Raw genomic sequence first — 27,083 nt, 5'->3', positions numbered from 1 at the left:
TGAAAGAGCTTAAAAATACTCCAACTTCGACATCAAAATACTACAAACAGAAATTTGTATTTAAAGTATTTGCTGCTTTACATGCATTTACATTTTCAGCAGAGGTGTTTTCGACACGAGCTGAAGATGTCGTTATTGCCTCCAGGAAAGCCTTCGGCCAAACTAACACCTCAGCGGGATTTTTGGGTAACTCCCACACCCACTCTGTGGGAATGAGGAAGAGATGAGCACCTCTTCCTCATTCCCAAATCACTTTGTGAGTTCGCTGACAGACCGTCATGTTTTCTTTGCTGTTATTGTCGCTCTCATCCTCTCATTTGGGTTTTCGGTCCTGTTGCCTGGTACTAACCCGGTAAGGCCCAGATGATTTTTTTTATTGTCTTTGCTAAACACAAAAGGGCAGACTTCCTCTTTGACATGACTGCACCTGTGACATTTGCTTCTGATACATCCAGTCATTTGATAATACTTAGAGAGAAGAATAAAAACCAGACTACAAGAGCTGGTTTTTGTCTAACGTTTGAACAAGTCACCTCACTGTGGTGAACACTGTGCTGCCCACTCCACTCGCTGGGGTACGAACGGATAGAAAAGCTGAGAATATGACCAAGTACAACATTTGAGCTTTGTAAAATAGAACTGTTGAGTTTGAAATGACATTCATGATTCGATCTGTGCTTTCTCGAAGGCTTCACATGAGAAAGAGACAAGTTGTTGAAAACCTTGGAGAAGAATTTTGTGAAAATGTAGCATGTTTGTATTTAATCGTGGATCGTTTGGCCGGCCTCGACATACCACGTCTGATGAATGACGCTCACGCTAACCTTGAAAGAAACCTTGGCTTGAAAACATCCTCACAAATAACAGCACAGCCAAGGATTTGGTCCTTGTATCAACAAAGTGTTTTGCATCCATGCAAAGACGTCAGTTTTAGTGTTTCTATGTCAAACATTTGTTTCCGAACAAATTTGGTCTTTTTCTGCTGGGAACCAAAACCTGACAGATGAAAACAAAAACAGAAAGCTGCCTAATCAGCAGCCTCCCTCATGTCAGGAGGAGCACCTACTGTGGTAGACTGGGGCACTGGGGGTTTCGGAAAAGGGGGCCCAGCGCAGGTGTGTCTGCACACAGCCCAGTCTGGCTGAGGCCTCAGCGCCACCCCACAGCATACACAGCCGTCTCCTCCTACCTCCTACCCCACCACCTCGTCCCATCTGTAGCACATTTGATAGATTTTATCCTCAAGGTCGTCTCCCTGTCTGAGCACAAATCCCCAGTCCGAGGCCCAGTGTACCCACAAACAAATGAGAGTGGCATCTGTATGGGGCGCCGTTTGTAAAGTGAAACATGCTGAAATTAATGGCAACATTTTCCACATTTAGCTCAAAACAAGTCATTTTTCACAACATTTAGTAAAATATTTGTAACTTTTCATATTTAAAACAGAATTTTAAATGTTAAATCTAAATATTATATTTAAATCTAAATGTTAAATCTAAATATTATATTTAAATCTAAATGTTAAATCTAAATGTTTAGGCTAACATGCAAATTTATTGCACGGATCAGCGGAAATACCAAAATAAAAGCTTTCCGAAAACCTCCTGCAAAAGTGTGCCGGTAGTGGTCAGACACGTTCTCACTCCCAAAGCGTAATAATTTTCGCTAGGTGACAAATTGTCAACATTTATGCTTTCGGGTACCCAACACGTTCCTAAATTACGGTAACGGAAAAAGGAGAGCATGAGAACCGTTTGGACTCAATCCACACGTTCGTTCATTTTCTAAAAATCGCTTTGGAAAACACTATTTTACGTCATTTAACTGCTAGTAAAGGTTAGGAATACGGTTATAGTTAGATAAGGTTAGGTTTAGGGCTGGAACACATGGCTGGAACGTCTATTATGGCGGGACCGTCATTCCACTGGAATTCAGCCATAACCCGACCATGAGAAAGCACGTACGGCGATTTAGCTGAAAACATCGGAAGATCCGTTTTGTCGGCCATCCAAAGGTTTAGCAGTAGTGCACTCTTAGCAGCTGCAGTCTCCACTTCACAATCGCTGCAGCACATGTCCAGCAAAATCGCTGGACATGCTCGTAGGCAAGAAGTGAAGCAGCACATGGCGGGGAGAAGTGAGGAGGAGAACAGACACAATTTTGCACCGGAGGTTTTCGGGAAGCTTTTATTTTGGTATTTCCGTTGATCCGTACAATAAATTTGCATATTAGCCTAAATATTTAGGTTTAACATTTAACATTTAGATTTAATATTTAACATTTGATTAGCTTGATCATTCGATAAAATGAATATGATTTTAACATTTGATGAAAAGTTACAAATATTTTTTACTAAATGTTGTAAAAAATTACTCGAAAAAATATGTTTTTGTAAGGTTTTGAGCTAAATGTGGGAAAAATGTTGCCGTTAATTTCAGCATGTTTCACTTTACAAAACGGCGCCCCATAACTCTGAGCCAACTGCAACTTCCTGCCGCATTTACTTCTAGATTTGAAGGAAAAAATCACCAGATTGTGAAACAGCGTCTTTTTCCTACGAGAGTTACAGAGGAAGGCTAACGTTTCGTTTTGTGTAAACTTGGTACCATCGAATGTTGGAAACAAAAAACGAACTTGTTTTTGTTATTTTACACTTTATGCTACTTTCCAAGGCTGACCCCCCCCAAATATGACTGACCCCAATGCTAGCTAGCATTGCCCAAAACCACGGACTGGATGAGAGCATGGATGGACCAGGAATACTTTACAGAGTAATATTTTACTTTCTACTTCTACTCACCATATTTATTACTGTAAAGCTTTAGTTACTCGTTATTTTCAGACACAGTACATTGTTAGATCCTTTATCCTTACATAGCAATACGTAAACAGTTCATGCGAATCATAAGTCAAAATTTCGAGCCTTTGTTATTTATGTGTGGGTTTCTGCTTTTTAACACGTGTCTGTGTTGATATTGTGTCTATATTGTGTACATTTGGTACGTTCAGCTTCATTTTCTGGGTCTGGAGGTTGACGTTTGGTCCACCGGTTGACTTGTTAGCTTACTTTAGCTTGCAGACTGGACAAAGTGGGAAACGACTAGCTTAGTGAAGATAACAAACCTGCTGTGTTTACACCTTTGGGTTCAAAATGAATGAATAAATGAGAGACGTGTTAATAAATAAGCTTTAACTTACGCTAGCAGTTTCCCTTTGTGATTTGGTTCTTTGCTAGGCTAATCTAAAGTAGTCCCCTAATTAAATTGGTATTAGTTCATCTCTTTGTTTTGGCAAGTTGATAATAATCTCTCTCCCTGGATAGTTAACAATGAAATCTGCTGTTTTGTGGCCAACAAGCTTGTCTTGCCTGCTTCAAGCCTCAAAGCCACCAGTAATACCAGCAGCCGCACTCCCACTGGGGAGATCCCGAATCACTAAAAGGAGAAGGAGCAAAGAAACAAGAAATTAAGCCTCCCAGCAGCAGCACTACCTGAGCTCCTTACATCAAAGGCTGAAACCAGCCGGGAAGGAAAAAACCTCCCTGCTCAGCGCTGCCAGGTTCAGCGCTTTAACCCACATGTTGACGCTGGCAGCAGAGAGACGGAGGGCGATAGGTGGCTGCAGGGAAGGACGTGTGGCTGCAATTCATATGTGCATATGCACGGAAACAGACCAAAAAGCAGAAAGGTTATGTCTGTCTGGGTGATCTTGTGGAACTCTACTGTAGGTGAAAGTGTCCTTCTAGATGTTTTCTGTACTAAACCCACAACACAGCTTTGTGTGTGTGTGTGTGTGTGTGTGTGTGTGTGTGTTGTGTGTGTGTGTGTGTGTGTGTGCGCGCGCGCGCGAGGCGCGCGCTCAGAGAGGAACCCTCATTAGGCTGTTAAGACTGAGGAAAGAGCCACAGACACAACACAAACCACACAGTCAGACGGGTGCTGCCGAGGGAAACAGTAACGGCAAAATGAAAGCACACAAACTTCCACGACACCTGTGTAGACGAGAGATTATGAGATTGTAATCAGCGCGCCTCACATCAGAAGACACGGTGTGGAAAAGAAAAGTTGTTCTACAAAAATGCACGTTTACCAAATTCAGGCTTTTTGACAGATTTGTTTCGTGCAACTTGTTTTTCTGCCACAGAACGATGAAAACTACTGTCATGGTTTTAACACCAGCCTTTATCAACACTCACACAGGCTTCCCATGTCTGATCTAAGAAATACATAAAACTAAATGAACGCTAATAGCTGGGAAATGAAACCATAAAAACAAACAATCACTAAAAAACACATTGAAGGGCTTTATTGACTGGTGGAGGTTCCGCTATAAAATGTATAAATTCTGCAGCTCCGAGGCCTGGAGCTGAGTGTGTGTGTTCAAGGCAGTGAGTCAGTTTATAAGCTTAATAAGTGCAGCTTTCTGCGCTCCCATTAGCTCATTAACGTTACAGCACATTCAAAGCATTGGCAGAAAGGAGGAGGAGGGTGGTGGTGGTGCTGGTGGGAGGGGGGAGAAAAATCCCTCTTAACCTCTTTTGCTCCCTCAAAGGAAGTGCATGGAAAAAGAAAAGAGAGAATGAAATAAAAAGCTCCTTCATCTCTGTAGGCAACCCAAATCCTCGCCGAGGCTGCGGCCAAAAGCCAAATTAAAAAGACCGGAGTGTTGGGATGTTTGACAGGCGCAGCCCTGAGCTGAGCGGCCGGAGGTTGTCCCGCCATTTGTCCCCGTGCTCTCCGGCTTTTAGGGGCTTCACACCAATTAAAGAAAAACGAGCGCACACACGTTTCTCGTGTCTCCGTGAGGACTTTCGCTGACGCATTCCCAGCTAATTCCAACCTTAACCCAGAACCGAGTCACAGATATCATCAGCCCTTTGAAGGGTGTGAAGCTTTTGTTTGAGCTCAAGCAGCTTTCGTTTTAATTTCGGCGGCTCAGGAGTTATTGTTGGCGTCAAGGTTTATAAAGCGCTTGTAAAATATGTAATGGCCAAAATAAAAGCCACAATTCATCGGCCGTGCAACACGACAACCATACTGCAACACAAAGTAAACCTCAGATACAGATTTTGATAAGAAAACATCGTCATAGACCCACCAGCAGAGTCCAAAATCAACTGGACAGTAACACCGTCGCTGCCAGAGCGCAGCGTGATCTGTGAATCACCCTGGAAGAAATATCCAGTGAGCAGCAGCTCTGGCTGAGAATCCACACATCACAACCAGGCTGCAGGAGAGCATCTCTCATCACACGGCAAACCTTTAAGCAGATGTGCCACAGCAGCAGAAGACCACACTGGGTCCTGTCAGCTAGGAACAGGAATCTGAGCTACAGATCACAAAAACGCTTCCTGATCTGATGAGTCCTGGTTTCCGTAGCAACATTTGGATGGTGGGGTCAGAATCTGATTAGAAAAGATTGGATCCATCCTGCCTGTTTTATTGGTTCATGTTGCTGGTGATGATGTAATAATTGGGGGGGGGTTAAGCATCATTTACACACTACCTGACTACTGTTGGTAACCGTGTCTGTCCCTTTATGAACTCACCGGATGTCATTCCAACAGATTAGTAGAGAACAGGAGATTTGCATCTGTGTGATGCTGTTGAGTCAACTGGTCCAAAATCTCTGAGAAATGTTTCCAGCACCTTGTTGAACCTTTGATTCAAAGCATTTCCAGGGGCACAAAGGGTCCAACACGTTACCAGCGACTAACAAAATAAAATAACGAGTAATCAAATGACTGGAGAGTTTATATCAGAAAGTAACTGCAGGGTTAGAAGCTGTGCTCACTGTCGTTTGCTTTTCTCCTTCTGCTGGAAGCTGACTGGAAACAGTCATTTGAAATGAAGTCTGAAATGCGTGACCCATTAACACCCATGAAGAAAGTAGCTTTTGCTGGTAGCGCGTGGCCATTAAATCACTCAGTGCTTCTGCAGCCGTCGATGCTTATCTGCACTTGTAAATGAACTTTGTAGAGTTTGAAAGGGAAGTATATAAATTAGGGTGAAAAGTGAAGCAGTTGTGTTTTGTAGCTTTTTTTTAAAGGATTGCTGGTTAAGCCCCTGTAATGAGCACCCTATTAGGAAATGGCACTGAATTAAGCTAAATTTACTAAACATGTGTGAGTGCAGGCAGTCCAACACTATTTTCAGCTCATCCCTGTGGGAAAAGACTCCAGGAAGGAACCCATTCAGCTTTCCTGGGTCAGAGGTTAAAAGCGCCCTCAACAGGCGTCACAGGAGATACATTTTCTGACTTTAGGAACTTCACACGTCTCGGTCCCTGCTGAACTTTGGTTTTCTACGTAGCCTCCGGTCTCGTTCGGCCGTCGGGGTAAAACCATAATGAACATGGGAAACCGCACCAAAGGATGAAGTCATGCGCTGCCGTTTCGGTTCAAAAGCGGCACCGCACGCTCGCAGGGCTGATCACACGGCCAAGAGCATTAGCGAAGGCCTGAGAATGGAGGCGCAAACAGCTGTGATTAAACTGAGGGATGACGATCCTCTGCTGAGACACAGCCTCATTTGGTCTCCCGGTGGCCTGCATACCTTGGCTTCCAGCAGGCGAAATGCCCCCCAGGGATCCTAAAATACACAGCAGGCCAGGTCTCAGCAGCAGGCTGGGAGGGGAAGAGAGGAAGGGCTAGGGGCAGAGCTGCAGCCTCACAGACCTCAAACAAGAGTCAGGCTGACAAGAGCAACTTTAACCTGTGAGAAACGTTCAGACTTGAAGCTGCTGTCAGGCTAAATTAAGGAGGAACAAAAGCTGACAACGCACAGACTCACACACGATCGCCGTGTGCTTTCCCCTCTGCAGCCAGCGGCTCTTATTTAGCTTTACTTCATCCTTGGGGCACTCCTAAATGAGTAGCAGGTTTAATTTGGGAATCACCGCTCGCTCGGGCCACCGGGGTCACAGAGGTCATTGTGTGCGTTGATACTCAAAGCTCGTGACTGACGCACACTGGCCATGTGATGCCACTGCATTAGTTAGTTCCACACTGACAAGAGGACGCCTTCAGGCATCTATCAGGAAAACGCACTCTGGACTCACAATGACAACGACGGAGGGAAATTAAATTATTTTATTTCTCTCTTGAATCAGATGACATTTTAGTGATACTACGCACAACACGTGAGCCGTCAAACAGGACGTGAACAAACAGGATCACCTGACGCAGGAAACCGACTATAACAGGGCTGACGACGCTGGCTCTGACCCTTAACGACGTTTAAACATTTAAGTGATAAACACCAGTGCGAGTTTACCGAGCTGCTTTCAGTGAACAGCTGGTGATGCTTTACTTTAAAGAACATCACCCTGTGGTTTGTGATTTTGGTCATCACTACGTTGTTGTTTTTTGGACTGGAAGCCACCACATGTGAGAGCAAACTTCACTGGAGGTGAATCACAGACACAGGCCTGCAGCTGCCTGTCACACATTCACCTCGGCCCGACTTTAAGCCTCAGCAAAGTTTAAACAAGTGAGGTAAGAAAGAAAAGAAACAGTAAAGTTGTCAAAAAGGTCAAGATGAAACTGGTTCTAGTAGCAGGCTGTTAATGTGCTTACTTCTTCTGTAATGCTGCATTTTAACATGCGAGTCTGTGGGTAAATGACTCAATCTGGGAGTGGGCCTCAAGTGGCCACTGGTGGAACTGCAGTTTTTGACTCTTCTTCATTTTTCAGCCCCTCAGGTCAGAACTGGATGTGTAGAAACATGACCAAGCATAAAAATGTACAGCATGTTTCTATCTGCTTACAGCCACATCACAGTATGATGTTTAAATCAAATATACTAAACTGGGGATTTAAGGTAAAGCATTAGCAAACGATGGCACATTTGTTACAAACTGAGTTACAGCTGACGGCGACGGTCCATGAACGCCTTTCAGTGTGCACGGGTACTAAACAGATGCTCCACCAAAGACGAGTGTGTGTGTTTGTAGTTTCACTTGGTGACTAAGTGCATACATGTGTTGATTGGCTCGCAGCCGTCCTGATGAGGGTTAAAATAGTTAAGGCTCAGGTCCTGCCGTCCGTGCATTAAGACTTTGCTGTTGCTCCCAGCAGATTCTGCTGTGTCAAAAAAGAGAATTCTGGCGCTTCGAGTCGTGATTTAAACTTTAATGTGGAGGAGAAAGATTTCAGTTTCAAAAGTGTAAAGTGACAGTCCGTGAAACTGATTTGTTTTGGTGCTGACAGCTACTGATCTGTATCGCTGTAGCTCTACGGAGGCCTGTGAAGACTCTGCTCTTGTAAACACGGGAGCGTGTCGGGACTAAGAGTTCAGAGGATGATCACGGTCATCATCTGAGTCTGGGGAAGATTCTGATGAAGAGGATCATGCTGATAAAGGTGAAGGAGACTAGGATGAGCATCAGCCACAGCAGCCAGTTCACAGACTTCTTCGTGTGCTGCTCCAACCGCTCGGACTCCGTCTTCAGCTTCTCGAAGTTCAGGTCCGCCTGACGCATGGACTGGCTCAGAGTCTGGAGGCAGAGGGAGACGTCGCCGATATAAACATCAAAACCACAGACAAACAAGCCCGCTGACGGGAACACTCGGAGTCTTTATGCACAGTGTGGCTCCAAAGGCTGTTAGCTGGCCTATACTGCCCCCTTGTGGCCAGAATCAGTTAAACTCCTCCAAGTTTCTCAAAGAGAGGCAGAAATAGCTCTAGAGGTTGCACAACTTTTTTTTCTTTCTAACAAATAAATAAATAAATCTTAAAATAAATGATTTCAAAGATTTAATAAATGTAAATACTGCCAGCACGAGAGGAGGGAAAAAAGGATCTTCAATAAAAATATCACAATTAGCACTTTGTCACCTTTTTATGATGCCCTGAATTCGTTAAGTGTGGGCTTCACTCATGGAAAACTATTTTTTATTTAAGCTGGTTCGAGTTTTCCCGATAAGCAGTTAAAACAAGTTTTGTTATGGACCAAGTTTTTTCCAAGTTTCCATCATAAGACTCAGATTTGGGCCGGTTGGCGGCCACATCAGGTCCTTCAGCACAAATCTTCTTATTAACGTAACTAAAGGTTTGGAAAGGGCAGCTTTTAGCTTTGATCCCCAGCTGCTGAGAGACTCTGCAGGAGGACCTGGGAGCAGCTGGAAGCCCGCCTCTTTCTTCTTCAGGCTCTGGGCGTGCTCACATGAAACATCATGTGACTCCTCTGCACAAAACGATCCCTACGAGTGTTCCCTACTGCAATCAGGGAAGCTAGCGGATAATTATGATAAAAATCTATGTCAAACATTAAAAAAAAAGCCCAAAAGCTGTTCTTCTTAATAGATTTATTCTGAGTGCGCTTTTAGTGCTGCTGCTTATTTGTAGCATTACAGCTTAAACGTTGCTCCTGTCCTGCAACCTGATGCAGCAGCTGCAATTCCAGCAGCGTAAAAGAGATTCGGCAGCAGATTAGAGACAGTTTTTGGCTTAACAGCCTACCTACACAAAATGTATATGGGTACAGCAGAGGGTCTATACTGCACTAAATGGCTGTTGTAAATAATAAGTCAGTGGAAATCTGGCCCTTCCAGCATCCTCTGCTCCCACAGAGATTTTCATCACAAGTGATCTCTGTGATTTAGTAAAAAGAAAGGTCCTTCTGACCATTAACCTCCCCTCATAGCACACCCCTCTGCTTGGGCTTTGTATACTCTGACTTCACTTTATTTGGATTTAATTTCTCACTTTCAGCTTGTATTTATATTGGGCAGGATGCATGATCACCCTGAAACAACTTGAGGAAAGTGGCCAAACCTCAGCTAATCATTCCCATATCTTTTACCGACCCAACCATCATAAAAGTTTGTTCCCAGAGTCAGAAGTGAATCAGGAAGAAAGGCTTTGAATGTGTCGCCCCCGTGTCCTACAGAAATCGACAGAAGCAGCTCAAAGTGTCAGAACTGGTCACGATCGGCGAGTTTAATATATATTTAAATGAGAACTGTGCTGGTTGTGCTTCACCTCGACACAGCTAAAGTTCCAGAATCATCTGCACATTCAGGACGCTTCTCTTTAGCCCACTGTGTGTTTTCTGCTGTTAAGTGTGGGAGCTGACTTCCTGTTTAGCTTCAGCGCCACACTGACTCACTGTTCTGACCATATGTTCCCACAGTCTTCCCATTTTGCTCCTGAGTTTAGACACAGCTGACTGGGAGCAAACAACATGTGTTGCATTTCCTTCTTGGAGGACTCGCACTGTTTCGGCTGAACGCGCTGCAGCTTGGGGGCGGGCTTTGGCTCGATTAGCCAGGTGCAAGAGCTCGTTGTGGTCTGAAAAGCGTCTATTTGAACTGCTAACTATTTTGTGCGTTTAGATTTGTGCATGCATTCGGTTTAGAGATGCAAATTAAAAGGTGAATTTTTTCAACTTCTTCATCTGGAAACAAATCTGCCATTAAACTTTTTTTTTCCACAAACACAGACTCAAAAACAGTTTTGCATCAAATCTGTGAGTTATTTATTCCATATATCTGTCCGCTTACCTGGTTGTCTTGTTTGATGATGTTCTGCGCAGCCAAAGTGTTGTTCTTCAGATTTCTGGCCAGGTTCAGCATGTCTTCAGCCAGCTTCTCCTGCAGGTTGTGGTGATGCTGCAGGACGGCGTCCAGCTCTGCGGCAGACTGACGCTCGTCCAGAGGAAAACATCTGCGCAGAGGTGACACAGGTTGAAGCTTTTACACCCAAAAACAAGTCCAACACACGAGATCATTTAGAAAAGCTCGACTTTACCTTCGGTTCCTCAAGTCTCCGTCTAACGTGAGAAGAGAAAAGAAAAATAAAATCACCTCGTCTTAAAAACAAACAAATACAATCCTATCGAAATATAATTCGTCATATTTCCATCTGATGTGATTAAATCCAAGAGGCAGAGTACTTCGTACCTTTTCCCGACGACCCCTGCAGTGACAGAAAAGAACATTCATGAGTTCAAGACAAAATGTGGGAAACGTTTTATTTAGATGTTTCTACCACACTGTGGTAGTTTAGGAGGCGCGCTGCAGTTCGTACAAAGAGGTCACGTCTGCAGTACGGTCAGAGCGTCCTACCGTGCCGAGCAGCTCGTCCCTCATCTCTCCCGTGCACCGCGCCTTCGTCTGCGTGTGGACTTTTTTAGTGACAGACATCCTCTCGTTGGCCATCGTGGCCGTCCGACCGGGGGCGAGGAACTGATTAGCTAAAGCTTTTTCTGTTGGTGAAGACTGAAGCAGAGCGGGAGGGACAGGAAGTCAGAAAACTCAAAGCTTCACTTCAAAATAAAGAAAACACAGTTGTGTCGTGTTAAAAACAGGAAAAACTGACCAGCTTCTCTGCTTCTAGAGTTCCTTTCAGAAAGTTGACTTTTCTCGTGTATTCAGCCAGGACCTCTGGTGTTGGTTTGCTGCAAGGACACACAACCGCTTACTGACAAAGCTTTGTGTTATTAAGCTGCAACGAGCAGATCAAACATCTGCGCTCATAACACGTAAGCCTGATGTGACCTGTTAGAAGATATACTCTTTTCCCTAAACACCAAACATGTTTAAAATAGGTTCTTAGTAATATATGTACATTTCAGGCAAAAAAAGAAAACACTGAGACAGAAAAGTGGAGGCTGGTGTTACCTCGGGCTTTTCCTCAGAGCCACCAGCATCTCTTCCAGGGCGCCCACATACTGGAGGAGACCAAACAGAAACAGTGATGCTGCTCACATGCTCTCGTTCATCTCATCAATCACATCTTTATTTCAAAGTAACAAATGTTAAATAAACATCTGTATATCATAGACTACACTGGGCCAAATAACAGAGTTTAACTGACGAGGTTCTTGTAAAAGTAGGCTGAGTTTCTTACAGAGGGTGGGTCACAAAGCCACACAGAAGCCACTGAGACCAGCTTAGGATGACTGATGACAGCACACACTCACTGCTGCAGGTGGACACTAGTGTAGTCTTCATCGACACACACACACACACACACAGATAATGCGGAAAAACAGCTGTGACGCTGCAGAGACGGTTCCTGAGAAAAGCAAATGACTCTGTGCAGTAAACAGCATCAAGTGGAGGCTCCTTAAATTGATCTTTAATAGTTCCTGTTTGTAGCAAAGCATCGTTGAGGTTACACTAACACACACACTGAACACACCTTCAGTTTGCAGCTGTTAGAAAATAAGTCACGGCAAAATGCACCGTATCTCAAACTCCCACCAACGCCCAGTGGTTGCTGATCTCCACCAACCAGTCAAGCTGCAGTTTCCAGCCACGCTGGCACGGATGAGTCAAATTGTTGATTTGGTGACGTCTGCTGTCACAGCGAGTCGGCTCACTGAGAGAAACAAAACAGACTCTCACCACATCAGACCAAGTGTGCATGTGGTCTAATGACAAATGTAATAAGGAGGAAGCAGTGCAAGATGAACGTGTTTGACAGCTGTCAGAGTCGCACTGACTGTTCTTACTTTAGTTACTCTAACCTTTCATTTACTCTAAAAGTAAAAACCATGCAGCTGATTGGTTCATCCTGCTGGTTCAGATTAAAGGGTCTTCACTGCTCAGCTGTAGGGAGCCACTCGGTACAGCGTGACACGAGGTCACTGAGAAGAGGCGTCTTGATTTATTCAGTCCCAAGTGACCTGGCGACGCCTGTTACTCGTTTGCGTTAAAGCTACAGGTCACACGTTTAACTCAGCGACTGTTCCTTTAAAGCTGCTTATTGTTCATTCTTGGGTGTAAAAAATATTAAACCTCATAAACTAAATTAAAGCTTTCAGTGGAATTTAAACAGGCAAATGCTCTGAATTTAACCAAACACGTGTGTGTCAAAGATAAAAGCTGCACTTTGTTGTAAGACCACTTTGCGCCACAAGAGGGTGCAGTGCAGTGTGTCACCGTAACCTGTGTATTTTAAATCAGCGGTCCCCAACCCCCGGGCCTCGGACCGGTACCGGTCCGTGAGTTGTTTGGTACCGGGCCGCGAGAGTTGAGGCTCGGGTGTGAAATGTGTGGTTTTCAGGGTTTTTATCGTTAACTTGGTAACACGTGTGTTATGAATAAATCTTCTTTTTTTCGGTACCGGTACTGGTTTTATTTTGTTGTATTTATCCGCGACACCTTAAAGGCCGGTCCGTGAAAATATTGTCGGGCATAAACCGGTCCATGGCGCAGAAAAGGTTGGAGAGCGCTGTTTTATATGACAGCCTGGCAAAAGACGAGATCTCACGAGGCTCTTTACTAAAAAGAAAACTGTTAGCAGTGCTGCCCCCTGGTGGTCAAAGTTTTAGTAACAAAAGTTAGCCGTAATTTCCCATCACCGAACAACCACAATCGTCCATGAAAACGGTGGTACAAATCTCTACGTTACAGAAGTGTCACATCACGACATCGATCATATAGCAACTCTATGCATTCGTGTTTCCTAGCACATAAGCCGCACAGAGAGCCGCGTAATTAATTGAAAATAAATCAAAACTGATGTTCTGAACTCTCAACAGATGTGATCTGGTCCATGTCATCTTTGTTTTAAATTTAAATTCTGTTAACATTTCACCCAATGAGAGTTCACACAGTAACGTGTCTCCATGACATGAAGCATGATGTAAAAAGACCTCAACACAGTTTCAGCGTCCAAACGTAATACCACCAATCTGTTTCAACAGCTGGAGCACAATCACAATATCGCAGCTTTACAGCCGAGCGCATTTACAGGTCAAACCCTGCCAGCAAACTGTCGGGGCAAGAACAAGTACATAAAGGAAACTCCTTCGTTAATGTTAATCGAGGTAAAATGTTCAATTGTTTTGATTTGAGGCCCCGCCCAAGCATATCTGAGTACGAGAGCAGTGTGAGGACTTAATGAGGGAGCTACTCAACAACCTCACTGCTCTGCAAAACATGAAAGAGCTGTTCCTGATGAAAATGGCAACAACAAACATGTTTCACCACTAGAGGCACAAATACTCCGAAGGAGGAGACGCCAGGAGCTGGTGTCTCGGGTTGGAATCCAGTGTGGGGCCTTTCTGTGTGGAGTTTACACAGCACAAAGACATGCATCTGTGGTTAACTGGTGATTCTAAATCGGGCCAGTCCCCTCACCCATCGGCTCTAAGATCTCCACTGCCTACTGGTTAAGACTCAGAGATCAGATTAGTTAGACAGGGAGTCGATCCAGACTTCCTGTACTGGGGGTGCTGGTTCCACAGATCAACAGTGTGGGTGTGAGTGGTTATCTGTCTCTCCATGTAAGCCCTGTGACACACCTCACCTGGCCAGGATGTACCCTCCCCCTCATCCTTTGACAGTTAAGGTTAGCCCCCCCCCCGAGGAATATTGATGGATTGTGCAGATACTTAAGAATTACAAGTTCAAGTTACTTTAGTTTAACAAAAACTAAAACTACACTTCCAGAGAAAACTCGACCCAGAGTATCTCACTGCAACTCTGCGGCTTTCAAAGGAGTGAGGAGGAAAGGAGGTCATTTATGTGAAAAGGGAAAGTCCATCTCTGAACCGAGGAGGGGGCGTAAGAGCACGTCTTTCACTTTCTTACAATGCTGTGATTGCAGCCATTCCCCTGTGACCTCTGAATGGTTCTCATGCCCACCATCAATGAGTATGACAACAGTATATTGAAGATCATGAAACTTGGCTGGTGCTAGTTTTGGCTGATATGCAAATGTTTAAAAGGCTGGGAAACTGCAGTGAGCTGAGAATGAGGAAGTCACAGGTGAGTGATGAAATGTTTCTCCCACTGAAAACAAACAGATGAACAGAAACAGCTTTCTGGGACTAGCTAGAGCACCTGTGTGCTTACGTTTGACTTTTGCTGTGTCACTGCTGCTTAGTCACACTTTAAGGTCACCAGCTCACTGGAAAGGAAGAAAGGATGGCTGGATGGATGTCCTTCACCCAACATGATGCGCACTATTTTCCATAGCATAATAAATATTGTCGCAAATATTTCTCTGAAATATCGCGATGTAATTTAAAGGCTGCATCACACCCCGCTGGTGCGCATAAGCTGAGTCTGCAGCTCCTGACTAGGTTAACTGTCTATGAGGCAGCAGGGGTTGGACGGCTGGAGGAAAACTCGGGTTGCAGCTGATTCTCAGCCGATCGTTCTTATTAAAAAAAGAAGAAGCTATAAATAAATACAGTTACTGTTAAAGATATGAACACATGGAGGATCTTCTGTGAGGAACATGGGTGAAAGGAAAGCTTCGGAAACGAGATTAAACACTAAAATACAGCAAATCTGCTGCAGCAGACTCGCCGTGTGTCGCTACAGTGACATCTCGGCTGTGATTGAACCTGTGCCTGAGGGGCGAACAGCTTAAATGTGCCTCCCGACAAAAACAGAAAGCGGTTTGCGCGACGACGTGGCTAACAGCGGCTCACAACAACAACAGTCAGGCTAACGTCATCACGACACGGTCGTTACAGCCGCTCCGAGCCGTGCCGGGTTACCTTTTCAAGCCTCCACTCCGTCTCTCCCCGTTTCTCCGACGCCAAAGACTCACAGCGAGACAATAACCTGATGAAATTGATTTCTAGTCTGGAAGCCATGTTTGGTTTGAAGCCGACACAGCGGCGCAGCAGTTTGACGTCAAGCCGAGCGGCGCAGACGTTATGGGCGGAGCGTCGCCCCGCCTCTTTTTTTTTTACGTTGTCAATGAAAATTTTACTTTATAAAGCTAGACTTATAATAATAATAATAATAATAATGATAATAATAATACATTAATTATTATATTAATTATATTAATAATAATAATCTCGCCAGATCCCAAAGTTTGATCTTAATCGATTTCTCTCTATTCGAGAGAAATAAAATAATAAAATAAATATAAAACACATCATTCTGGCACGAAACCCACAACATGTCTGTATGTAGTACTTTTTTATTTATGTATGTTTTGCATGTGTTTATATACAGTTCTTAAAAAAAAATACTGCCATAAAAACACTAAAAGAAAACAAAGTTAAAAATATTGTTTGTAAATTTTATTTATTGGGCAAATAAAACACTAAATTCACTTTTTTATACGCCAATTTGAGGCGCCATACTGGACTTCTCTGAGAGTCAAGCACAACGATTTTTTATTTTACGCAATGCCAGTAAATAATAATAATAATAATAATAATAATAATAATGTGCTTTCCTATTTTTTCTGCTTTTTTGTAAAAGATTACATAAATAAAATTAAAAATATGAGTTTTGACTGACAAGCTTGGACAAACTGGCGTCTCAGTCGTTACAGAAACATAGAAAATGTTACATTACATGGAGAAACCTTTGGAATGCAAGCATGCTGATCCACACAGGTATGCACACATGGGTATTCACAGACGCGGACTAAAGCTTTCTTGGCTGCTGCCTCAAAGCACACTGTGCGCTGTCTATCTTGCGTGCTGCACAATATCGTTTATTCTTTAGTAAATACTGATATCTATGACTAGCTAGTTTATTGTGATGGTGCTTTGTTTTCTCCATTATTATGTTGCTCTTTGTTGTTTGCTGTCTCCTCTGTTTGTTTTTGTTTGTTTGTTTGTTTGTTTGTTTTTTTCTCCATACAGGTGACCCAGGAGTTTTTTTTTGTTTTTTTTTGTCTCTCTTCCCCCCCCTTCTCACCGTCTCTTCTCCCCTTTGGTTTTCTTTCTTTCTCTCCCCCTCTCTCTCTCATTCATTCCCCCTGTCCTATTTATTTAAAAAAAAAAAAAAAATGACAAAGGATGAACTGAAGCTCTGCCATCACGTAATGTCGCATACTGCTGTTTCTGATGTCATTTAAAAAAAAAAAAAAAAAAAAAAGAAACATAGAAAATGAGTTTGATATTTTCAGTACTGTTAATTTAGGGTAATTGTGGCATAAACATTACACTGGGTGGTGGCCTGATAGTTTATCAAGTATCCATGTATGCCTATATTGACTGTATTGATTATGTTTTGTTTTATAATACATGGGTTATTTTGCTGTACGGTATCTATGACACTCAAACTGCTTTACATGTAAACAGATGGAATGAAAGATTAGCACTGGATATAAAGTCATGTTGTGCTTATCACTACACTACTGTGCGTAAAGTATAATAGCCCATTTAGTGCACGGTCTGCATCACTTTATTTAGTGGCGCAGCAAAGATGAGTCAGGGCACTCAGTGTTTAGACCTTTTCTTATGGTCTACATCATCTACAGCTCCTAGAATCATAACTATTTTTGCAACGTGGAGCACCGATTGGAGACAGTTGACTGAATCTTCTCACCAAAGTTTTAATCTTTAGCCGGAAACTTCTGCACCACCAACGGGCTGAAGTTGGAGCTGCGTTTTCCAGATATGAGGCATCTGTGGATCAAGTCCAAGAAGGAGGTCATCCGGCAGGTCACATGACACAGCCTGTTCAAATCTTCAGAGCAACAATTTTAGTCTTCATGTCAAAAAAAATAGTCCCAGTCTGTTCAGGACTTTGTTTAATGATTTGTTAACCTAGTTCAAAGACCCCACATACCTATCACTGCAGCGCCCTTCCACCTGAGCATGCCCAGCTGTGTGGGTGGTGCAGAGAGGAGAACAATCATCTATCAGACTCACGTATCCCAACCCGCATGGAGGTACGTGAAACGACATAAACTTTAATTTGCTTAACAGTGGATGGTGTGCGAGGCTGGTAAATCACCCATGACCAGGAAGGAAAATGCTGACCACAGCTCAGGGCGTAAAAACGGCAAAAATAAATGTAACCACTTCAAGGGGCGCTTGCGTGACACTGTTAAAACTCATGTTGGTGTAATTTCCTGTGCGCGGCTCTGGTGCAGCTTTATGAAGTCTGAAGAAATGACTCGTATGACATCACTTGAAAAACAGATCTTGCATTGTGGCAGCTGATCCTGAACTGTGGAGCCTTTGTGTGCTCAAGGTGCATTAATTCCACTCCACACAAAATCAAAAGCAGCGAGGTCTGTGCAGACGGCTGCAGTTTACTGTGACAAAGAAGCGGCTCATTTAAGAAGACCTGACCCGAGTTGTAATGACTGTTTAAGGCAGGAATGGCTCCGTGAGACTGTAAAATTATACCCACCTCTGGGAGTTTTAGCCATCTTAAAGCAAAATGTTAAACATACACACTCCGGCCACTTTATTAGGTACACCTGTTCACCTAGTGGTTAATGCAAATATCAAATCAGCCGAGTCAGTGCTTTTAAACACGCAGATATAATCAAGACGACCTGCTGAAGCTCAAAATGAGCATCAAAATGAGCAAGAAAGGGGATTTAAGTGATACTGAACAGGGCTGGTTGTTGGTGTGAGGATTTCAAAGACTGCTGATCTGCTGGGATTGTCCCACACAACCATCTCTGGGGATTACAGATAAAGATCCAAATAAGAGCAAATATCCAGCAAGCGGCAGTTTGATGCTAAAGATCAGAGGCTGGCCCGACGGCTTGGAGCTTATAGGAGTGCAGAAGATCATCTCTGAACATGTTAAACCCTGAAGCAGATGAGCTACACCAGCAGGAGACCACACCAGGTGGTCTGTACCCAGTACTAGCAACATGTACCTAATGTAATGCCATGATGTGCAGTATTTCTAGTTTCATGTTACTACATATTGTCTGTGCTGAAGGTCCAAGTCAACCTATGAACCTAATTTGGAGCAGACTAACTCCTGGAGAGTTTATAAACGTCCTACAGTTTTATTTTAATAACTCTTGTTTATCACCAGCTTCTGTTTCCAGCGTAAAAGAAAATCGTTCTAATTGTGCGTGATGGAAACACAGAGCAGCGCACGTTACAAGCATCATGTACTGTATTTTCATGTTAATACTAAGAAACATTACAGCTCATTCAGTCAAAGTCACCATGCACTCTGTTACACATCAGAACATCTTCCTCATAATCCAGACGAACTAACATCATCATACATCATCATCATCAGCAGTCAGAGAGGAACATTAGTATTACATCTCATACAAAGTTGGCCGGAGCTGTGCTTCAGCAGACTTTTCTAATAATGGGACCGAGTGATTTTAGAGGAGGGGAAGTTCAAGGACACGCGGTGGCACCGCTCTTGGATCGTGGCTGGGTTTGTGTGGGTTTCCGTGGAGAAAGTGGCGTGTGCTGCTCCCGTTCCCTTTGCTGCGTGAATGCAATGACTTCCTATTTGGTGTGTTGTGCGGCGGGTAAAACATGAAGGCGAACAGAGAATGCTGTGTGTGTGCAACAGTCACAATGTGCAGGTTTAGGTCCTTGTTTTCCACGACAAACACATCCCTCCCTCTGCGAGCACCGTTCCATCATCGTGACATGAGAATGAGCTTTTTAACAAGTCAATGTACAACATCAAGGCACTAGCTAACGTTTCAGCGAGCGGGTTTCACTCACTGGGAGAACTAAGAAATGAAAAGTGCGACTGAAACCTGCAATATTTTCTTGAATTAGCACAAATTAATAAAAAAATCATTATGAGGCTACGGGAGGAAACTGCCTCTGGTCCCACTGAAGTAATCAACAGTGAGGACAACATATTAAAAAGATTGAAAAGGTGCTTGGCAACATGTGGTCCAGTCCTTTTGACTAACGACACGTTAGTTCCCTCAGACAGCAGCAGCTGCAGTTTGTGCGAGCTGGGTTCATGCATGTGGAGCCGCAGCAGCTGCGCCTGCGTCGCGTCTCTCCTTTCCTTTACACACATCAAGTTCCAGCCTGTCCGAGCGCTCTGCTGCGTCGAATCCGAGAGCGGTTGAATTCCTTTTGTTTGTCTGCTTGCGGGTCGCCGTCCTTAATCCTCTTCACCGTTCCAGTCGTTTGTGCTCCTTCCCGCTCAGACTTCATCATCCATGTACGGGATGTCTGGGTCAGAAAACCGTCTGTGGACGTTTGAGACTTTCATGTCGCTGTGCTGGAGCTGAGGAGTGGGCGCAGCCGTGGAGACGGAAGAAGAGGAAGAGGCGGCTGAAGGAGGACAGGAAGAAAAACGCAGCAGCAAGTCGCACTCTGACCCGTCGAGGTAAAGGGACTGGGTGCTGTCTTTACGGCGGCCAGGCTGCTCTCGTCTCTTGGCCGAGAAGGCAGGCGCTCGGCTTCCGGGAGGGGCGTGAGACTGAGGTGGACTCGAGGTTGGCGCCTGGGAGCAGACTCCCTGCGGGAGTTTAACCGTGTTTGGGATGATGGGGTTGCGACGCTGAAGCGGATGCCTGAAGGAGGCGTTGGAGGATTCAGAAGTTGAAGAAGTGCAGCTAGCCAAAGAAGAGGTGGAGCTAGCAGGGGTGAGGGTCGACACAGAGATGCGTCCACCGGGGACTTTAGGCCTCTGGGTCAGATCTGAAGGTTTGGGAAGACAAAGCGCTTTGGATCTCCTCAGCTGATGAGCACCGCGTCCTGGAAGAGAAGAGGATAGAGGAAGGATGAGGAATATTTAACCAAGAGGCTCACAGCAGAGTGAAAGCCAAAAGGAAGATCATGCAACCATGTTAGGCAAGAAGAAAAATCAAAATGCACCCAGTGAGTTACAATTACAAGCATCTGATCTGATGTGGACGCCAAATGTTCAGCAAATCAACTTTGGGTGAAACGTGAGCATGTAGCCGTGCCACACATGCATTTACATGCACACAAACACACAAAAACACAGTTGCCGTTCCTCCGACCTGCTTTGCTACAGAGCAGACGTCACCGCCCACCTTCACCATCACTGGTCCAGACCTGTGCCACAAAAGACAGGAAGGGCCCCGCCCAGCAGGCCCCGCGGTCTGGTCAGAAACCCGCAGGAGACAGAAACAGGTAGGAAGTCCAGACTGTACCTTACTACTGACCTTCAGGCTCCGAGCTGTGAGCCGAGCGCTGCTGCTCGTCCAAGAGGCTCTCAGAGCTCAGCGAGGCTTCGGAGTCGAGATTCTCCTGGTCTGAACCAGGCTGCTCCATCTCTGGCAGGCGACAGGCAAGATCCTCTCTGAAGGTGAGATGAAGAGGAAATCACATGCATTAGGAACTGGACAATGAAGACAGCACACCTGAGGAACTGAAAAGTGCTGAGAGCGCAATCTTACTTCTCCTGTTTGATGGACTTGATACGTTCCATCAGGTTCTTCTCGGCCTCCGTGTCCGAATCCAGAGGCTCGTTCTCGGGGACCACGCTCAGATCAGTGCTGACCTTCTCGTGCATCTGCACAAGACAGAGGATCACACCTTCACCCAAACTGAAAACGTCCACAGTATAACAAACGCTAAAGAAACAGACACACATGACTTTAACCCAAACCTGAAACTGAACCAAAAGGTGTTAGTGAGGTCGATGGGGAGGTTTTCATGCACCTGCATATGAATTCTTACAGAAAGTATTCAAAGAGATCCAAGTGAATACACACTTTTACTCTTTTCACCAAAATGTGCTGCCGAGTGATTGCTCTGTAGACAACACCACCTTCAGAGCTCTGTGGCCTTCTTTCCTCTTAAGGTTGAACAAATCAGTCACAAAACAGCTGTTCTTAGGTAGTAACAGTCCTTCAAACCCAGAACCACGGTGTGCTCTCACATCACAAGCAGGGCACAAACCAGTTAACAGCAACATGCAGTCTATTCCCAGTTAGTATGGAAGAATAAACAGTATTAAGGAAAGAAAAACCCCCAAACACACACACGACAGCCAAAGTTTGACCCACATCTTACATGCCATGCACAGGCGCCTCGACATGGCAGACCACTACAAACTACAACTACAAGGTCGACTCTACCAAGAGAAATCGATGATACGTACCACCGCTCCTTTGTAAGGAGCTGGTAGCCTGAGCGGTAAACGCCAGTAGTGCTAAAGAGAGACAAGGAACATTGGACACGTTACGCACGGAAGCTAAAGATATCAGATTCTGACAGTGGGGTCGACTTTATTACGTGACCTTCATCCAGCTTCTTAGTGTCGACTTAATTTGTCTAAATGGACAAGGACGCGGACAGAGGCGAGCGGCGCTCTCTTCCTCACCGTGTTCTGCCTCTTGAGCTTCAGCTGGTTAACGGCTAGAGCCTCGGCGTACTCCAGCTGCTCGATTTCCTCCATCTTCTCGTTGTAGCGCCGGATCTGCTCGTTGATGAGCATCTCCACACATCTGCAAACAAAAGAGCGATCAGGACCCACACTCCTTCCAGCCTTTGGGAGGTTTTGGACCGATTAGACGGCTCACGGGAGGGGCTCATGTGATTGGTGGGGCTTCTTTCTACTATTTTAGCGGCTTAACATTACAATACAAAGCATCTTGAGGATTGGTTCTATATAAAATAAACTGACTTAACCGAACAAATTAAAATGTAAATATTTCCTCTTTCAGAGTCCAAGTGAACACAAAGACCCCACACCCACCCAATTCAACCCTCATATTACATTCATGAGATTTCTTGGCGGTCTTACGTGGTTGTCTTGGCAACGTCTTTCATGCTGAGCAGTGGGTCTGCGCTGTCCGGGCAGCGGAGGATGCACGGTGCAAACACTATGGCCAGTGAGTTGGGAGACATGCGGTTGTGAGCCTCTTCTTTGCACACCCTGCAGGAGAATCACACACTGCTGTAAATGATCACCTCGCCGTTTAACTGAATACACGCATAACAAATAAGACGGGACGCAATGAGCCATCTCAGCGCAGGAGAAGTGATCAGAATCAAACAAACGAGGATCCCTGCCTGACGAGGTGGAAGACGAGCCTCTCCAAGGTGTTGTAATTTGCAGTCGGGAGCTCGTCCAGCACTTTATAGATGGCATGAAGCTGCTCCTGCTTCTCTGGAAGGTCTGACGAGAGGAAAATGCAACAAAAATCAATTCTTCAAAAACAGACAAAAATGCAAAGACACGAGCGCACTAGTGAGAAACGTCCTCCTCACCGACTGCATGCAGGAAGTCGTTGTAATGTGTGAAGGTCATCAGTGGGTCTGGCAGCTCCCTCAGCCACTGCTTTACCAAGCCTGTCACTGTGTGGATGGGATAGTCTTCGAGGCAGGCCGAGTTGGGGTCTAAACACAAAGTCGTCGTCAGCTCAGCGATGTCGTTTTAGGAGTCAGAAAAAGCAGAAACCAAGTTGATGTCTGACCTGTGTCCAGTTTCTGGTGAAGCTCTTTCATCCGGTTGGCAGAGCCCGATTTGCGATAGATGCCCTCCGTGTAGAGGCCGTGCATCTCCACGTGCTCCAGCATCATTTCCAGCACCATCGGTACCGGATTCTTTTCATTGAGCAGGTGACACACACGCACCCCGAAGTGCTGCCCGGTAAACTCGTCATCATTCTGTGGAGTCACCAGACGGCAGCGGTCAGTCGGACCTCGCCATGATCCACCCACAACATCCGAATCACATTCTTCACTACAAACTTCACTGCGCTGTTATATATAGAAACATGTTCCCAAATATTATTGAACACGTGGAAGCGTGCTTCCCAGGCAGCTGCTTCCTCCCGAAGGGCCGCTTTCATTAACTTTATTTAACGTTTTCAAACACTGCGTGTCTATGATCAAAGATAAATATGCAGCCGACGGCGACAGTGCAAAAATGCTTCTTAAAAAGACCAGCAGAAAAAAAATTACTTGATTAGAAAATTTTATTTTTTATTCAAAGCTAGTGGAACAGGGGCTGGATTAGAAAACTTTTTATGCACAGTGTTTATGACTAATCACTAACCCAGCCCTGTATTTTATTTAATGCACAACACTGACTGTATATAAAAGATGGATACCACTGCAAATCGAAGCCAATGTTCTTAAAACTGCATTCTCTCCAATGGCCAGTAGAGGGCAACGCTGATGGTAACAAACCTCAACTGGAGAGAAAAATGACTCGACTTTAGTTCAGTGAACGTCTCGTGATGAGTTCATGGTCCCAAACATGAGTTTCAAACTTCTTCATGATGATAGGAAATTATGGTTACATTTAAAAACAAAGTGAGGTTTGATTCTGGGCGTGGCTACTTTGTGGCTATGACATGAAAGGGAGTGACATTTCGTAGTCTTCCTGACCTCTCCGTGCAGGTTAGACTACACACCACCTTTGAACATACATTTACACACAATGTCAACTAGCACATCATTTTATTATGTTTGTGTTTTTTAAATTGAGTTAACAGGAACAGCAGGTAATTTTAAGTAGATGAGAATCATTTAAAACACTGGATTAACTCGTTTACAGTATTCCACAAACTTTAAACACTTCGTCTTCCTCTCATCCACGACTTCAAATCACGGATTAACCAGATGTGAATGTTAGCAGACGGTGGGAGGAGGAGAACCACTGCACCGACATGCTGCAGGAGTGTGCAGGTCTAACCTTTGGTGGGCAAATGCAAACCAGCCATCCTTTACTTACAGTCTATGATGAAAACCCACCTTTTTGGCAGAGAAGGTGGAGCAGTCGATGTTTATCTTGGAGATGCACTTCTTGTGGCACACCATTTTACAATCTGTGAGAAAAGATTAAGAATTGAACTCAGTCGAAGCTGAACTTGAGTCTTTTACAGCATGCTGTGCTGAAAACGCTTCGTCGGGCTCACTCACTGCTGCACATGTAGGCCTTCTCCATGCCCCAGATGTAGGAAGTACACTGGTCACATGACTGCATAATGTTGACCTGATAGTTACTGAAAATGTGATCCAGCGGATTTTCCACCTGAAAAGACAACCAATCAATTAAAGACAAAATCATTACTGTGATAAAAGACGTCAAACGCTGCATCACTTACACTTTTGTCTTTCTTCCTCCTCTTCTTTCTCGCTTTGGCGGGCTGACGACAGACAGGCACAAATCACAGGTGTGAACACTGTTTTTCTTATTCGCAGTGACGAGGCTGAACAAGTCGAGTTGCTTTGTTTTTACCTTTGCAGGTTCAGCCTCCTCCTTCTTCATCTCTCCTCTGATGAAACCATCCAGCACCGACTGGAACAGGTTCACCACCAGTTGGACTTCTTCCTTCCTTTTGCTCCCTGCCAGGTGCATCACTTTGTTCTGGTAGCCTGACATTAGACCTTTGTAGCCGATGGTGGGTTTCTGTTAGGAGACGGGAGGGAAAACGAGGAAGAAGAGACGATGGTGAGGGTGAACGTTGATCGTGTGATGAAGCTGCTTTGATGGCAGCTCAGAGACTTACAGGAAGAGAATACATGGCTTTGATGTTCTCTCTGAACTGCATGGTGGCTGTCACAAAGATGTTTTCCGTCTCTGACAGCGTCTTGCTCCTGGAGCGGAAATCGTTCACCTGCAGAGGAATAAAACCCTTTTAGAAACGTGCGAATCTCATTTCCTTCATCGAGTCCGTCATCTTGTCGCCTTTCGCTCACCTGGTTGCCCAGAAACTCGTCGAGGTGCCGCAGCTCGTTGGCGTTGGTGATTTCTCGATCCAGCGAGGCGTTCCACTGTTCAGAGACTCGTGTGGCTCGGCTGATTTTAATGCTGGGATTTCTGCCTATAGCTTTGCCGCCGCGGTCACCGGATTGAGATCGGGGCGCGTGTCCGGATATCGGGGCTGAAAGAGAGAATGCGTCCCGAGTCGTTAAGGCCAGAAACTACAGCAGGTGAGCAAAGCAGCTTCAGCTACTCCTCTTGTGCGATTTACCTTCCCATGCGGTCGACTTCTCGTTGAGAGTCTGAGCGAAGGTCAGCTCCCCGTTGTCTGGAGTCTGGGCATCTTTGCCTTTTTTAAAGATTTTGCTGAAGAAACCGCTGGGCCTGCGATCCACAGAAGCAAAACACATAAGAACGACCACACATTAGTTCACGTCACAGACACGCCTGACATTCATTCGTTTCTTTTTATGCAACCAGAACATGTGTTTGCACTCCATCAGCAGCTGTGGTACCTGTCAGGTGTGGATGCGACTGAGTGGGCTGAATCCTGGTACCCGGCAGCCTCCTGCTGTCGCTTTCTCACGGAGCCTCCCTTTGAAACATCACCAGAGCTGTCAGTCGGGGAAAGCTGTTCAGCAGAGAATATCCAGTTACTTACACGACATCAGAGCGCAGATGTTTCCACAAACTGACAAACGTTTCTCTATAATGGTCACTTTACATTGAATCGACGGAAAATACCTCTTTGATGGAAGCGCCGGCATCAGAGCCGGGAGACAAGCTGTCGATCGACGAGAATGTTTCATTCCTGAAACGCAGACAGAAGAGGAAGATCGATTAAAGAAAAGCCGAACTGAACCAACTGTTGTAAAGTAGCTTCAGCCAGCAGAATGAGACGTACAGCTTTTTGGTCTGTTCTCTGCTTTGAGGTGGAGAAGGGCTGATGTTCTCAGAGAGCTCCCCGTTACTCCTCCTCCCCCTCCACTTTTCCGGCTTCTCCTTTATCGCCCCAGGCCGACGCTGCAGATTTACCGCGCCGACATTCTCGCTGAGGCCGTTTCTCTCCGACAAAGAGTCGGCGGGCGCCAGAGGTAATGAAGACGGACGGACAGGACCGGCGGAGGGAGGAGAACTTTTTGCCTCCTTCTTCGCTCCCTTGTCTTCCTTCACTTTCCAGTTCACAAAGGTGTACTGGTCCAGCTCCTTGCTGTCTGAGCGCTCTTTTAGCTTCGATGGCTCCTGGTTTTTGCTCTTCGGCGTGGTCGTGGGATCCTTGTTGGTGGATGAAGACGAGGCGACTCGCTCGGACTCTCTGCGGCTGTGTTCCAGCCCTCTTTGCCTCCTCTGCTCCCTCTTCTCCTGGCTCCTGGTTGACAGGCCCCTGTTAACAGTCGAAGATTGTGGTCTCTTTTGTTCAGCGTTTGGAGGTGTGGAGGTTGTGCTAGCTTCTTTATCCTCGCCCTCAGCTGGAGATGTGGGCGTAAGTGCACTGGAGATGAGCCTATCAGAGGGCAGATCAGCCTTTGACTCTTCTAGTGTTTGGCTCTCCAGATCCTCCTCCTCCTCATCCAGCTGGGGTCCAGCCTCAGCTTGGTTACTGCAAGCTTCCGAATGCATTGCCTCACGCTCCAGCTCTTTCTCTTTGCCACGTTCTTCCTCTGAATTTGAACTTCTATTAACATCTTCACCCTCCTCTTCCTCCTCTAAACCCTGTGCATTGAGGTTTTTATCCAGCATCTCCTCAGTGACCAGCTCTATATCCAAGTCCTCTCTCGTT

At 45.2% G+C, this 27,083-nt stretch overlaps 2 protein-coding genes across 7 annotated transcripts in view; both read right to left on the bottom strand.

The window, feature by feature from the left end:
• Positions 1-7,075: 7,075 nt before the first annotated feature.
• On the bottom strand, positions 7,076-15,630 carry LOC113018514 (vesicle transport protein USE1-like). 2 transcript variants are annotated; one of them, XM_026161587.1, is made up of 8 exons: positions 15,463-15,630; positions 11,624-11,673; positions 11,322-11,400; positions 11,069-11,221; positions 10,904-10,919; positions 10,752-10,773; positions 10,505-10,667; positions 7,076-8,496 (listed from the first exon to the last, which is right to left on the bottom strand). In XM_026161587.1, exons 1-8 carry the CDS (start codon positions 15,559-15,561, stop codon positions 8,314-8,316), a joined length of 765 nt encoding a protein of 254 aa, XP_026017372.1. In that variant the 5' UTR covers positions 15,562-15,630; the 3' UTR covers positions 7,076-8,313. The 2 variants fall into 2 exon arrangements, with proteins under 2 accessions (XP_026017372.1, XP_026017373.1); XM_026161588.1 differs by lacking the exon at positions 15,463-15,630 and adding an exon at positions 11,853-12,326.
• A 3,154-nt stretch (positions 15,631-18,784) lies between these two features.
• The window catches only part of LOC113018513 (unconventional myosin-IXb-like), a 38,956-nt gene continuing 30,657 nt past the window's right edge, over positions 18,785-27,083 (bottom strand). The window contains exons 24-43 of one of the 5 annotated variants that reach the window (XM_026161584.1): positions 26,208-27,083; positions 26,048-26,114; positions 25,819-25,934; positions 25,575-25,687; positions 25,300-25,484; positions 25,110-25,217; positions 24,839-25,009; positions 24,705-24,746; positions 24,520-24,631; positions 24,352-24,425; positions 23,067-23,259; positions 22,861-22,989; positions 22,663-22,768; positions 22,394-22,525; positions 21,971-22,094; positions 21,749-21,799; positions 21,042-21,157; positions 20,808-20,944; positions 20,643-20,697; positions 20,308-20,373 (exon numbers count right to left, since the gene is read on the bottom strand). The exon at positions 26,208-27,083 is cut by the window's right edge and continues 219 nt beyond it. In XM_026161584.1, the coding sequence (XP_026017369.1) occupies positions 20,684-20,697; positions 20,808-20,944; positions 21,042-21,157; positions 21,749-21,799; positions 21,971-22,094; positions 22,394-22,525; positions 22,663-22,768; positions 22,861-22,989; positions 23,067-23,259; positions 24,352-24,425; positions 24,520-24,631; positions 24,705-24,746; positions 24,839-25,009; positions 25,110-25,217; positions 25,300-25,484; positions 25,575-25,687; positions 25,819-25,934; positions 26,048-26,114; positions 26,208-27,083 (2,866 nt within the window). In that variant the 3' untranslated portion in view covers positions 20,308-20,373; positions 20,643-20,683. Of the gene's footprint in view, positions 20,374-20,642; positions 20,698-20,795; positions 20,945-21,041; positions 21,158-21,748; positions 21,800-21,970; positions 22,095-22,393; positions 22,526-22,662; positions 22,769-22,860; positions 22,990-23,066; positions 23,260-24,351; positions 24,426-24,519; positions 24,632-24,704; positions 24,747-24,838; positions 25,010-25,109; positions 25,218-25,299; positions 25,485-25,574; positions 25,688-25,818; positions 25,935-26,047; positions 26,115-26,207 lie in introns of all 5 variants that reach the window. The other 4 variants (XM_026161580.1, XM_026161585.1, XM_026161583.1 and 1 more) reach the window with 4 other exon arrangements.

The sequence above is a fragment of the Astatotilapia calliptera genome, unplaced genomic scaffold (assembly GCF_900246225.1).
Source record: "Astatotilapia calliptera unplaced genomic scaffold, fAstCal1.2 U_scaffold_94, whole genome shotgun sequence".
NCBI classification, from domain to species: domain Eukaryota; kingdom Metazoa; phylum Chordata; class Actinopteri; order Cichliformes; family Cichlidae; genus Astatotilapia; species Astatotilapia calliptera.
This window is presented reverse-complemented; position numbering and strand designations above follow the sequence as displayed.